The 14,379-nt window shown below is 46.4% G+C and overlaps 2 protein-coding genes and 1 non-coding gene across 3 annotated transcripts in view; 1 reads left to right on the top strand and 2 right to left on the bottom strand.

Moving 5' to 3' along the window:
* The window catches only part of LOC144484874 (uncharacterized), an 85,818-nt gene extending 75,382 nt beyond the window's left edge, over nucleotides 1-10,436 (top strand). Inside the window, exon 5 of the mRNA XM_078203236.1 lies at nucleotides 9,296-10,436. Coding sequence (XP_078059362.1) covers nucleotides 9,296-10,214 — 919 coding nt within the window. The 3' untranslated portion in view covers nucleotides 10,215-10,436. The remainder of the gene's footprint in view (nucleotides 1-9,295) is intronic.
* LOC144484873 (uncharacterized) overlaps nucleotides 1-14,379 on the bottom strand; it is a 186,099-nt gene that overhangs the window by 137,932 nt on the left and 33,788 nt on the right. The window lies entirely within an intron of this gene.
* Nucleotides 6,150-6,222, bottom strand: trnah-aug (transfer RNA histidin (anticodon AUG)). The gene has a single exon. It is a non-coding gene; the product is annotated as a tRNA-His (tRNA).

The raw sequence follows: 14,379 nt of genomic DNA, 5'->3' as shown, positions 1-14,379 counted from the left end.
CGGTCAAAGAAGACAGAGAGTAGCAGTGGAAGGGTGCGTTTCTGAATTGAGAGCTGTGACAAGTGGCGTTCCTCAGGGATCAGTGCTGGGACCTTGCTGTTTGTTATATATATATATATAAATGATTTGGAGGAAAATGTAACTGGTTTGATTAGGAAGTTTGCGGACGACACAAAGGTTGGTGGATTTGCGGATAGTGATGAGGACCATCAGAGGATACAGCAGGATATAGATTGGTTGGAGTCTTGGGCAGAGTGATGGCAGATGGAGTTTAATCTGGACAAATGTGAGGTAATGCATTTTGGAAGGTCTAATACAGTTAGGAAATATACAGTAAATGGCAAAACCCTTAGGAGTATTGATCGGCAAAGGGTGTACAGGTACACAGGTCACTGAAAGTGGCAATGCAGGCGGAGAAGGTAGTCAAGAAGGCATACGGCATGCTTGCCTTCATTGGCTGGGGCATTGAGTTTAAAAATTGGCAAGTCATGTTGCAGCTTTATAGAAGCTTAGTTAGGCCACACTTGGAATACAGTGTTCAATTCCGGTCGCCACACTATCAGAAGGATGTGGAGGCTTTGGAGAGGGCACAGAAAATATTTACCCGGATGTTGCCTGGTATGGAGGGCATTAGCTATGCGGAGAGGTTGGAGAAACTTGATTTGTTCTCACTGGAACGACGGAGGTTGAGGGGCGACCTGATAGAAGTCTACAAGATTATGAGAGGCATGGACAGAGTGGATAGTCAGAAGCTTTTTCCCAGGGTGGAAGAGTCAATTACTAGGGGACACAGGTTTAAGGTGCGAGGGGCAAGGTTTAAAGGAGATGTACGAGGCAGATTTTTTATACACAGAGTAGTGGGTGCCTGGAACTCGTTGCTGGGGGAGGTAGTGGAAGCGGATATGGTTCTGACTTTTAAGGGGCGTCTTAACAAATACATGAAAAGGATGGGAATAGAGGGATATGGTCCCCGGAAGGGTAGGGGGTTTTAGTTTAGTCAGGCAGCATGGTCAGTGCAGGCTTGGAGGGCTGAAGGGCCTGTTCCTGTGCTGTAACTTCTTTTTCTTTGTTCTAAATACAGTAATATTTAATGAACACATTTAGTTTGTGCAATGTGGTTGACTCTCAACTGCCCTCTGAACAAGGGCATCTCGGGATGGGCAATAAATGTTGGCCAGCCAGCGACGCCCATGTCCCACAACTGAATAAGGTTAATACAAGATATACTGGTTCGAAAAGACACTTGCTGCAAGCCAATAGCTTTCCTTCTTACTTGAACTGAGCAATCAACCTTATTCTTGAGCCAGATTTGACAGAATATAATGTCCTCCAACTGATCAAATTCATAGAAGAAATTCTTAGTTTATACAATTCCTGCTGGCTATGCAGCTTCCACAAGCATGTAGGTGAATCCAACATTAATTTTTAAAATAAAGCTCCAGTCACATGTTAGAATTTAACATGTCTTCCTTGACCTTGTTGCTGAGAATGTTTGAAGAGGCAGCAGGGGCACAATGGGTCACATGGCCTCCTTTTGTGCTCTCTGCTCCTCGTTTGCATTTGAAGTGGTAAATATCTGGGACTCACTTCCTACGAGCGGCTGAAGCAGAGATAATGGAATGTTTCCAAAAGGAAATTGGACGGGCATTTCAGGGAAATCAATCTGCAGGGACACGGAGAGAGAACAGGGCAACAGTTTGATCTACAGAGAGCCAGCATGGACTCAATGGGCTGAATGGCCCCATTCCCAATCCTACTGCCTGTCTGATCTAAAGAAAGAACATAAGAGAACATAAGAACATAAGAAATAGGAACAGGAGTCGGCCATCTAGCCCCTCGAGCCTGCCCCGCCATTCAATAAGATCATGGCTGATCTGAAGTGGATCAGTTCCACTTACCCGCCGGATCCCCATAACCCCTAATTTCCTTACCGATCAGCTGCTCCAGTCTCTCGAACTCACTGAAGTCCCTCATCCCTGGAGTCATTCTCGTAAATCTCCTCTGCACCCTCTCTAAGAACTTCACATCTTTCCTAAAGTGTGGGGCCCATGTATAGGGTTCCATTCCAGAGGGATAGAATTGACAAGCAGGGAGGTTCTGTTCAACTTGTTTAGAATCAGGGTTCGGCTACACTGGGAGCACTGTCAACATTTGTGATCTCCATTTAGAAAAAGGAAATAGAGGCACTGGAGAAGGAGCAACAACGATTCACAAGAATAATCCCAGAACTGAGAGCATTTAACCCTCAGGAAAGACTGGGGCTGCTTTTCTCCAGAAAAGAGAAGACTGAAGGGTGACCTGATGGAAGAATTTAAGGTTATGAAAGGGGTTCAATAATCCAACAGGGATTTCAGTGAGAAACCTCTTTACCCAGCGAGTGGTGAGAATGTGGAACTCACTATCACAGCGAGTGGTTGAGGTGAACAGCATGAATACATTGAAGGGGAAGCTAGATACATACATGAGGGAGAGAGGAATAGAAGGATATGCTGATGGGGGGAGGTGAAGAGGGGTGGGTGGAGGCTCATGTGGAGCATAAATACTGACACAGACCAATTGGGCCGACTGGCCTGGCCCTGTGCTGTAGACTCAATGGAACAGAGACAAATGTATTTATTTTAGATCGACCTGCAGTGGGAGGAAAAACACTATTTACTGTCCAGGATAAAATAAATGTTCTTCGTCAGTTTGTGTGGGTCATTTCAGTGGAAATGTGCTTTCCCAGGCTCAAAGAGCACCAGCCCACTGGAAGCAAAATTGTGAGACCGGCCAGTCCAGCAGAAAGAAACCCTCCGCCCCTCCCACTTCACCAACTGTCAGAATGAACATGGTTCAGTCTTGGATGTGATTAACAGCAGCAATAACAGCAGAATTCAACCCCTGTCATCACTTGTGAACCTGCTGGTGTCTCAGCAGGAGGGATGAACTGGTGAATTTCTTCCCACACACAGCAGCTGTGATTGGACTGGTGGATCATCAGTTGCTGAGAGCTTTTGAAACCATTCCCACAGTCAGAGCATTTAAAGGGTCTCTCCTGGGTGTGAGGGACATTGTGTATCAGCAGCTGGGGTATCGAGTGAATCCTTTCGTACACACAGAGCAGGTGAATGATCTCTCCCAGTGTGAACTCGCTGGTGTCTCCTCAGTGTGCATGTCCTTCCAAACCTCTTTGTGCAGTGAGAGCAGCTGAATGGTCTCTCCCCAGTGTGAATGCGCTGGTGATCTATCAGATGCTCAGAAATTTTGAAGCCACTCCCACAGTCAGAGCATTTAAAGGGTCTTTCCTGGGAGTGAGTGACTTTGTGTCTGTGCAGGCTGGATAACCGAGTGAATCTGTTCCCACACTCGGAGCAGGTGAACGGTCTCTCCCCGCTGTGAACTTGCTGGTGAGTCAGCAGGGTGGATGACTGAGTGAATCCCTTCCCACACTCGGTGCAGGTAAATGGTCTCTCCTCGGTGTGAAGACGCTGGTGTGTCAGCAGGGTGAATGACTGACTGAATCCCTTCCCACACACAGAGCAGATGAACGGTCTCTCCCCGGTGTGAACTCGCTGGTGTCTCTGCAGTGTGGATGACCTCTTAAACCTCTTTGTGCAGAGAGAGCAGCTGAACGGTCTCTCCTCAGTGTGAATGCGCTGGTGGGACACCAGTTCCCCAGAAATTTTGAATTCACTCCCACAGTCCGAGCATTTAAAGGGCCTCTCACTGGTGTGAGTGACTTTATGACTCAGCAGGTTGGGTAAATTAGTGAATCCCTTCCCACACACAGAGCAGGTGAATGGCCTCTCTCCGGTGTGAAGTCGCTGGTGTGTCAGCAGGGTGGATAACTGCGTGAATCCCTTCCCACAGTCAGAGCAAGTGAATGGTCTCTCCCCGGAGTGAACTCGCTGGTGGTTCCGCAGGTTTGATGATGATCTAAATCTCATTGTGCAGAGAGAGCAGCTGAAAGGTCTGTCCTCAGTGTGAATGCGCTGGTGGGACATCAGATCCCGAGAACTTTTGAAGCAACTCTCACAGTCAGAGCATTTAAAGGGTCTCTCATTGGTGTGAGTGACTTTGTGCGTCAGCAGGGCGGATGACCGAAAGAATCCCTTCCCACACACATTGCAGGTGAACGGTCTCTCCCCAGTGTGAATTCGTTGGTGTGCCCGCAGTTCGGAGGACCGAGAGAATCCCTTCCCACACATGGAGCAGCTGAACGGTCTCTCCCCAGTGTGAACTCGCTGATGTCTCCGCAGTGTGGATGACCATTTAAATTTCATTGTGCAGTGAGAGCAGCTGAATGGTCTCTCCTCACTGTGAATGCGCTGGTGGGACACCAGTTCTCCAGAGCTTTTGAATCCGCTCCCACAGTCAGAGCATTTAAAAGGTCTCTCATTGGTGTGAGTGAGATTGTGACTCAGCAGGTGGGAGAACTTAATGTATCCCTTCCCACACACTGAGCAAGTGAAGGGTCTCTCCCGAGTGTGACTGCGTTGATGAATTTCCAAATCACAGGGCAACATGAATCCTTGTCCACAATCGTCACACTTCCACAGTTTCTCCATGATGCGGGTGTCCTTGTGACTCTCCAGGTTTGATGATCAGTTGAATCCTTGTCCACACAGAACACGTGTACGGTCTCTCTTCACTGTAAACGGTGCAATGTTGTTTCAGCCTGTGTAACTGGTTAAAGCTCTTTCCACTATCAGTGGACTGGAACACTCTCACTCGGGTGTGTTCCAGTCACACTGATGTTTAAAATCTCCTGAAGCAAACAGATCAGACAAACATAGAACATAGAACATAGAACATTACAGCGCAGAACAGGCCCTTCGGCCCACGATGTTGCACCGACCAGTTAAAAAAAAAAAAAACTGTGACCCTCCAACCTAAACCAATTTCTTTTCGTCCATGAACCTATCTACGGATCTCTTAAACGCCCCCAAACTAGGCGCATTTACTACTGATGCTGGCAGGGCATTCCAATCCCTCACCACCCTCTGGGTAAAGAACCTACCCCTGACATCGGTTCTATAACTACCCCCCCTCAATTTAAAGCCATGCCCCCTCGTGCTGGATTTCTCCATCAGAGGAAAAAGGCTATCACTATCCACCCTATCTAAACCTCTAATCATCTTATATGTTTCAATAAGATCCCCTCTTAGCCGCCGCCTTTCCAGCGAAAACAATCCCAAATCCCTCAGCCTCTCCTCATAGGATCTCCCCTCCATACCAGGCAACATCCTGGTAAACCTCCTCTGCACCCTCTCCAAAGCCTCCACATCCTTCCTGTAATGTGGGGACCAGAACTGCACACAGTACTCCAACATTGCTTTTCTAGATTCAAAGGTCGATGATATTCAGGTCCCAATAAATCGAATGACTGTCAAATCTTGATGTGATGTTTAGTTTGAAATTTCTGTCTATAAATCCTCACCTCCTGATATCTATGAAAGGAATTTACAATAGACATCATTGTCAGTACAGGATAGAAATTCAGAACAGACAATTCTAGTTTCTATGGAACATTCTTTCCTCTCTCATTCTCCAAAATCTGTCAATCTCCATCCCACACACTCTCCCTCAATTCTCACTGCGCTCTCCTGAGTATACAACCTCCCAAGTCTATTGAAGGTGCTGATTCAGGCTGATTAATGGATCCATGCTGACCACTTTCTATATTGGACACAGAGATCTGAAAATCTATGTGTAACGACCGGCCTACACACTAGAAATTAAAATCTGTGCCATATGTGGGACCGGATAACTGGATTGGGAGAAAGGGAAGGATGTGGGGAAGAATTTTATTTTGGTGCAGAAAGGTCATTACCTGGAACCCGCTGCCTCAGAGGGTTGTGGAAGTGCAAATGATCCATGATTAATCTTCAAGCTGACAGCCACGTTAAAGTTTTACATTTGGCCATAAATGAGCAGACTGATGATGTGTGTAATGCACTGTATTACCTGGTTACAGATACATGAAGAATGTGAGGAGGATTTTTATTTAGGCAGCGAGTGGTGACCTGGAAGTTAAAAATTCAACAAGTCCCCAATTTCCCCCAGAATGCAAAAGAAACGCAAAAGGGGAACAAAGCAAGTGTTTTATTCACAGATGTTGGCCTCTTTTAGGTCAAAAGGAGTTCACAAACTATTTTTCAAATTGACATCGAGCCAGCCAGGAGTCGAACCTGGAATCTTCTGATCCATAGTCAGACGCGTTATCCATTGCGCCACTGACCCACACTCTCCCAGATATTAGAGACAGGAGGAAGGTTGAGTCTGTCTGAAGTTCAATCTCCATTCAGAGAGAAGCAGCAGCAGCTTTGCTGGGCAGGAATGAGCAGCTGAACAAGCTCATTGTCTAACTTCCGCATTCAGACAATGGGGAGCTCTGATTGGCTGGAGGACCAAAGTCCTTCCGGTCCTCCAGAGTTCCCATTGGTCAACACCTCAGAATGAAGGTCAGTGGATGGGCACTCCCCCGCACATGCGCAGCTTCCCCTCTCCCTTGGACATGCGCAGCCCCGGGCCTTGGGGGAGTGGACAGATTCAATCTTCCTCCTCTCTCCAACATCTGTGAGTGGGAAAGATTGGATTGTCCAGCCAGTCCACCATATTGGCCGTTCGCTTTGCGTGTTGGCCAGTATGGTGTGCTCCAGGCAGGGGGCGGGCAGAGGATAAGGAGTTCAAGGCGGGCTTAATGCGCGCCTTGCGGTGAGCTTTTGGAAATGTGGCCGCTGGGAGGAACGCCTTGGTCGGCGTGAAGTTTCTGTTTCAAGTGCTTGGGTTCGTGACTTGTGTAAGAACTTTTTGTTTCGGCTGGGGCTTGTTGAATGCTGCTCTCGCTGGGATTCCTGTGCCTTGAAAGGCGTGGCCCAGGTAGATGCAATCTCGGAAGACCCAAGCCAGGGAGGAGCCATTTGGGAACTATGGTTTCGGAAGGTTCAGCCGCGGAAGGTGTGACCCCAGACGGTGCAGCCCCTATGGGTGTGATTTTGGAAGTTCTGGCCCGGAGTGGTGGACTTTGGAGGACTGTAGTTGAGCGTTGTCGACTTCGGACGGTGGAATGTTGATGGGCGAAGCTCTGGAAGGCGATGCCTCCGAAATGTTTCACAATTGTATGGTTGTTCATGGATTGTTTGTTATTGTAATATGTGGTTTTCCTGTTATGATAGTTGGTGGTTCCGGCCCCCGTCTATTTTCTTGCGTTATTGTGGCCTGGGGGGCATCCCCCCCTGGATGGAGTCACCCCCGGGGGGTGTGACATCCACTTGGGGAAAGTTCTGGGTGGTGAAGCCCCGGACATAGTAACACCAGAGGGATTTTATTCTCCGGGAGAAAAATTGGGAAGGCAGGCCCGAACTGAGTACCCTGGAGAGACTCTCCCACCGCCCCGGCTGAAATTCCGGAAGGGATTCCGGATTGAGTAGGCGGGGTGGTTTCCCCCATTTCCCCCCTCCGGCTGAACATCCGTAAGGTGTAACCCCCGGATATGAGTACCACTGGAGGGTTGCATCCCCCGGCAGGTGGACAAACCCAGGGGACGGTGCCCTTATGCTTCAGTGTTTATTTTTTGTTGTGTACAGTTGTAGTGTTGTGTTAATGTTTGTAGATTTGTAGATTATGATTTGTAAATGAAGGTGTATTTTGAGGGCAATGCCCTGGAAAACTGTAATTGACGATGAACCCTTCCGAAATGGAAGGTAGTAACTGATAAATGGATGGCGTTAGCCATTGGTAATGTATTTTTTCACATTTGTTTTTTGTGTATTTGTAATTGTTTTGTATTAACGTATTTGTAATAAACAAAAAGAAACCAACAGTGTTGTTGTGTGTGTGTTAGTAGCATTGAATTTGCTGCTGCAAATCATCACATTTCTTTGCATGTGAAAGCACTGGTTGAAAGAACTGAGCAGTTTTCTCTGCCCTGTGCATTGGTGGTTCAGTGGTAGAATTCTTGCCTGTCATGCGGGAGGCATGGGTTCGATTCCTGGGCAATGCAAAGCCGCTTCTTTTACCTTAAAAGAGGCCCACATCTGTGAGTAAAACACTTTCTTTTCTCCCCCTTTCCATTTCTTTTCTCATTCTGGGGGAAATTGGGAACTTGCAGCAACTGAAGGGAAAGGAAGTGAATCCAGTCTGTACATTCCACACATTGTAGTGTAGTGGTTATCAAGTTCGCCTCACACGCGAAAGGTCCCTGGTTCGAAACCGGGCAGAAACATTTATGGGGCGGCACGGTAGCACAGTGGTTAGCACTGCTGCTTCACAGCTCCAGGGACCTGGGTTCGATTCCCGGCTTGGGTCACTGTCTGTGTGGAGTTTGCACATTCTCCTCGTGTCTGTGTGGGTTTCCTCCGGGTGCTCTGGTTTCCTCCCACAGTCCAAAGATGTGCGGGTTAGGTTGATTGGCCATGCTAAAAAATGCCCCTTAGTGTCCTGAGATGTGTAGGTTAGAGGGATTAACAGGGAAATATGTAGAGATATCGGGGTATGGCCTGGGTGGGATTGTGATTGGTGCAGACTCGATGGGCCAAATGGCCTCTTTCTGCACTGTAGGGTTTCTATGTTTGTTAGTCCAGTCAGACAGACATATATCTGTCTGGCAGCCAGCATGGAGATTTCCAGCTCTCTGTGTCCAGGACAGGAAGCAGTGAGCATGGATCTGTCAATCAGCACCTTCAGGAGAATTGGGAGGGTGAATATTAGATACAGCAGAGTGAGAATGGAGGGAGAGTGTTTGGGATGGAGATATACAGCTTTTGGGGAATGAGAGAGGAAGAATGTTCCATAGAAACTAGAATTGTCTGTTCTGAATTTCTATCCTGTGCTGACATTGATGAATTTTTCAAACTCGTTTACAGGATATGAGAAGGTGAGGATTGACAGACCAAAATCTTGAAACAAACATCACATCAGCATCCGACACCCTCACTCAATTCATCGGACCTGAATATTATCAGCCTTTGAATCTGGAAGGAGAAATGTTTCTCTGTTCTGTCTGCATCAACGGGCCTTTAATATCAATGTGACTGGAAAAGCACCAAGGCACAGATACACCCGAGTGAGAGTGTTCCAGTGCACTGAGTGTGGAAAGAGCTTTAACCAGTTACACAGCCTGAAAATACATCGCAGCATTCACAGCGGGAGAGACTGTACCCGTGTTCTGTGTGAGATTTAACTGATTGTTTAACCTGGAGAGTCACAAGGACACCCGCACCATGGAGAAACGGTGGAAATGTGGGGACTGTGGGAAGAGATACAGAGCTCCCTGTAAACTGGAAATTCATCGACGCAGTCACACCGGGGAGAGGCCATTCACCTGCTCTGTGTGTGGGCAGAGATTCACTCGGTTATATAATCTGCAGCGTCATCAGCTGGTTCATACTGGAGAAAGAGCGTTCATCTGCTTTGAGTGTGGGAACGGATTCGCTCATTTACCCGATCTGCAGAAACACCAGCGTGTTCACACTGGAGAGAGACCATTCACCTGCTTGGTGTGTGGGAAAGGATTTATGCAGTTATCCAACCTGTCGAAACACAAAGTCACTCACAGCAATGAGAAACCCTTTAAATGCTCTGACTGTGGGCGTGATTTCAAAACCTCTCGGGAACTGATGATTCACCAGCGCATTCACACTGGGGAGAGACCGTTCACCTGCTTGGTGTGTGGAAAAGGATTTACGCAGTTATCCAACCTGTCAAAACACAAAGTCACTCATAGCAATGAGAGACCCTTTAAATGCTCTGACTGTGGGAGTGGTTTCAAAAGCTCTCGGGAACTGATTATCCACCAGCGCATTCACACTGGGGAGAGACCGTTCAGCTGCTCTCACTGCGCAAAGAAATTTAGAACGCCATCCCACCTGCGGATACACCAGCGAGTTCACACTGGGGAAAGACCGTTCACCTGCTCTGTGTGTGGGAAGGGATTCACTCAGTCATCCAGCCTGCAGAACCACAATCTCACTCACACCAATGAGAGACCATTTAAATGTTCTGACTGTGGAAGTGATTTCAAAAGCTCTCGGGAACTGATGATTCACCAGCGCATTCACACTGAGGACAGACCGTTCAGCTGCTCTCACTGCACAAAGAGATTTAGAACGTCATCCCACCTGCGGATACACCAGCGAGTTCACACTGGGGAGAGACCGTTCACTTGCTGTGTGTGTGGGAAGGGATTCACTCAGTCATCTAGCCTGCGGACACACCAGCAAGTTCACAAGTGATGACGGGTTGGATTCTGCTGTTATTCCTGCCATTAATCACATCCAGGACTGAACCATGTTTATTCTTATAGTTGGTGAAGTGGAAGGGTAGGAGAGATTCTTTCTGCTGGACTGGCCGATCGCACGACTTTGCTTCCAGTGGGGCTAATGCTCTTTGAGCCTGGGAGAGCACATTGCCACTGAAATGATCCACAAAAGCTGATGAAGGACATTTATTTTATCCTGGATAGTAAATAGTGTTTTTCCCCCCACTACAGGTAGATCTAAAATAAATACAGGAAGGACTGGAAAAACGCAGCAGGTCTGGCAGCATCTGTGGAGAGAGAAACAGAGTTAACATTTCACACTACTGGATTGGGAATCAATCTAGTAAATCTCCTCTGAACTGTTTCCATGGTATTTATAAAATGGGGCAGCACGGTGGCACAGTGGTTAGTGCAGCTGCCTCACAGCGCCAGGGACCCAGGTTCAATTCCAGCCTGGGTCACTGTCTGTGTGGAGTTTGCATGTTCTTCCATGTCTGTGTGGGTTTCATCCGGGTGCTCCGGTTTCCTCCCACAGTCCAAAGATGTGCGGGTTAGGTGGATTGGCCATGTTAAATTGACCCTTGTGTCGGGGGGGATTAGCAGGGTAAATGTGTGGGGTTATGGGAATAGGGCCTGGGTGGGATGCTGTTTGGTACAGACTCGATGGGCAGAACGGCCTCCGTCTGTACTGCAGGGATCCTACGATCCTTTGTTTAATTGGAGACAAAGCTGCACCCGGTGTTCAAGATGCAGTCTCAGTAACGCCCTGTATAACTGAAGCAGAATATCTACTTCTGTGTTCAATTTCTCTCGTAATAAAGGATAGCATTCCATTTGTGAGAATGGTGATTTATTTGAACTAAGACTTATGGAGTTCTCTTGTTTACAATAACTCCATAACTGTCAATCACACCAGGTTCCAGTGACTTAACCATGTGGCTCGAAAGAATACTTTAAATGGTGAATTCAGGAAGTTTATTAACCATTAGAAATGTAACAAGTCAGAAAGATAAAAAAGGAAAGTATCGATTAACAGTAAAAGGAGAAAGCTCAGCTTTAACAATTGAATGTATGAACTGATGTAACGTAATGGGGAGAAGGCAGGAACATGGAGATGAGGAGCACATCAGCCATGATCGAATGATGGAGCAGATTCGATGGGCCGAATGGCCTAATTCTGCTCCAAGATCTTATGAACAGATTTCTCTCTATCCTTTTCAGACCAGGACATGAAGTGATGGCTCCAAAAACATGGATAACTTGTAAAATCAACAGCTCCCAACACCTCTCTGTAGGGCACAGTGGTTTGCACTGCTGCCTCACAGCGCTAGGGCCTGGGTTCGACTCCCGGCTTTGGGTCACAGTATGCACATTCTCCCCATGTCTGCGTGGGTTTCCTTCAGGTGCTCCGGTTTCCTCCCACAGTCCGAAAGACATGCTGGTTTTCAGAGTAACTTCATTGCAGTGTTAATGTAAGCCGACTTGTGACACTAATAAATGAAGTTCCTGGGAAAATCCCCGAGTCACCGCACTCTGGCATCTGTTCGGGTAGACTGAGGGAGAATTTAGCATGGTCAATGCACCGAACCAGCACATCTTTCGGACTGTGGGAGGAAACCAGAGCACCCGGAAGAAAACCAGGCAGACACAGGAACAACGTGCAAAGTCCACAGAGTCACCCAAGCCGGGAATCAAACCCAGGTCTCTGGCGCTGTGAGGCAGCAGTGCTATCCAGTGTGCCACCGTGCCACCCTAACAAGTCTTGTCATGTTTTGTCTATTCTGTTGGCATCAGAAGGCAATATCTTATAATTCCCACAGCATTTTAACCATTCTTATGTTTATAATTCTAACAGTTAAAAACTTTTGTGTTCAAATTTACATTTCCATCCTAACATCTGTATTAATGAATCATTTATTCTTTAATTGTCTCTCAATTCAGGCTGTCTATTTAACTAATCTCCTGCTTCACAATTGTGCGAATTTCAGTCCACAAATAAGGTAGTCGAATGCATTGTTAAAAGCAGGATGTTCTTTATGTAAATAAATAACAAAGTTTAAAAATCATTGGCAAACAAAAGGAAACAGGAGCATTGGAACCAGCCTGGACTTGCAGACTGAAACCCCGCCCAAAGCCACACGTGCTCAGAAGGGAGAAAGGTTGAGAAGAACACTCTGTAACACTTCTCCCCTTAACTTTAAATCCCCCATCAGGACAGAAATACAACAAAGTAATGTCTTTAACAATACGGAAGTCTGTCAGGAGCTTTGTGGTTGCATTGCGACCTGTACAATACCACTGGTAAATCTTGTAATGGTGTTTCTGGAATGGGAGGTGAAGAGGTAGTTTGAGAATCTGTACATGAACATTCCTCTTCCACTCCCACAGCAGAGTCAACTGGCAAAGCTGGAACCATTTCCTGGTGAACATCCACAGCAGCATGACCCTCTGCCATGTTCTCAGCAATGGTTGCTGACTCTGAAACTGTTCCTGACTCGGGGTCACACCGCAAGCGAATATGGTCTTGGTGTCTGCGAACAACTCTTCCGTTTTACAGTCTCACCACCCAAGATACTGGACCACTTTGGTTTAAAATTTGATTACTCCCAAAGTTTCTGATGTAAACCTGATCACCCGGTTTGAACTGCCTCTCTTTGGAGTGGTAGTCGTGTCCCTCCTTTTGCTTCTCTTGTCTCCTGCTCATTTTTGCTCTGAGATCTGGATGAAGCAGATCCGAATGAGACTTCAACCTTCTACCTAAAAATTCCACAGGAGAGAGTCCGGTTGTGGATTGTGGTGTGATGCGAAACTGGAACAAAAATCTTGAGAGCTTGTTCTTAAAGTATCGCCTGCCATTCTTTTCAATCCCTCCTTCAGAGTTTAAACAGCTCTTTCTGCCAAACCATTTGTACAGTAAGAGTTTTAACAACACCAGGTTAAAGTCTAACAGGTTTATTTGTTAGCAAATGCCACTCGCATTTAACCTGGTGTTGTTAAACTCTTACTGTGTTTACCCCAGTCCCAACGCCAGCATCTCCACATCATGAAGACCATTTGTAGCCAGATGAAACGATGCAGTACACACATGGCGTAGACCATTCCTTTACAGGAATTCCTGAAACACCTCACTTGTAAACAGAGTGTCGTTATCTGAAACAAGCCAATCTGGTAACCCAGGGCTTGTGAAAATTTGACAGAGCTTCTCTATTGCTACAGGAGCTGGAATATTACTCATGATCTGTGCTTCCAATCATTGCAAATGTGCATTTACAACAACCAAACACGTGATTCATGAAAGGTCCTCCAAAGTCCATATGTAGTCTGGACCACGGCCTATCAGACCACTCCCAAGGATGAAGTGGTAATGTACCCAGTGTGTTGGGGGGAATAAACTCAGAAGAATCATTCAACACTCAATCCTGATTCGATCAATGAACAGTATATTGCGGGGAGAAGCCACAGGGGCTGACCATGTGCAACTCCACCCAACACAGAATATCATCAATTCTTATCCAGTTACTCAGCCCATCCCAGCTGGACACAATCCAATCAGAATGGTGATAGATTACATCAATTATATATTGGTCCAATGAAATTAGTATCTGAGCATTATGGGGTTTTGTGATCATCTCATGAACAGATAGGTGCCCCCATCATGATGTTTTACAGACCCCCTTATCTACCATCCCTGGGCTTTCTTTGTACATAGACTCCCTTGGTTTGAAAAGGGGTGGATTAAAAGTTCTCAAATGGACATCAGCATCTTCCTTTGTTTTAATCTAATGACCACATGGTCTGGGAATCATTTCTATTTAATAATCCCACATTTTAAACTTTTTCCTTCAGTATTCAATCCTAGAATTTTCCTTTTCATTGTGTCAATTGCATCAGGAATAAATCTTTGGACCTGACAGGAAGTTTAACCCAAGGTCAGTCCAACACAGGATTGGTCAGAATCATTTCACGTGTCAAATTTTAAATAACCATGACAAATTAAAACCCTCATTCTCACATGGGTGAATTGTATCCGGATTAAAATTCCTGCATGTTTAGTAAAATATCCTGGAATCCTATCTCTGGCCAGTAAATATAATGTGAAAAAAAAGCTTTATTAATTACAGTTTAAAAAAAAATCTGTT

Source organism: Mustelus asterias, unplaced genomic scaffold (genome assembly GCF_964213995.1).
Source record: "Mustelus asterias unplaced genomic scaffold, sMusAst1.hap1.1 HAP1_SCAFFOLD_130, whole genome shotgun sequence".
Taxonomy (NCBI): Eukaryota; Metazoa; Chordata; class Chondrichthyes; order Carcharhiniformes; family Triakidae; genus Mustelus; species Mustelus asterias.
The sequence above is the reverse complement of the archived record's forward strand: the minus strand, read 5'-3'. Positions and strand labels throughout refer to the sequence as shown.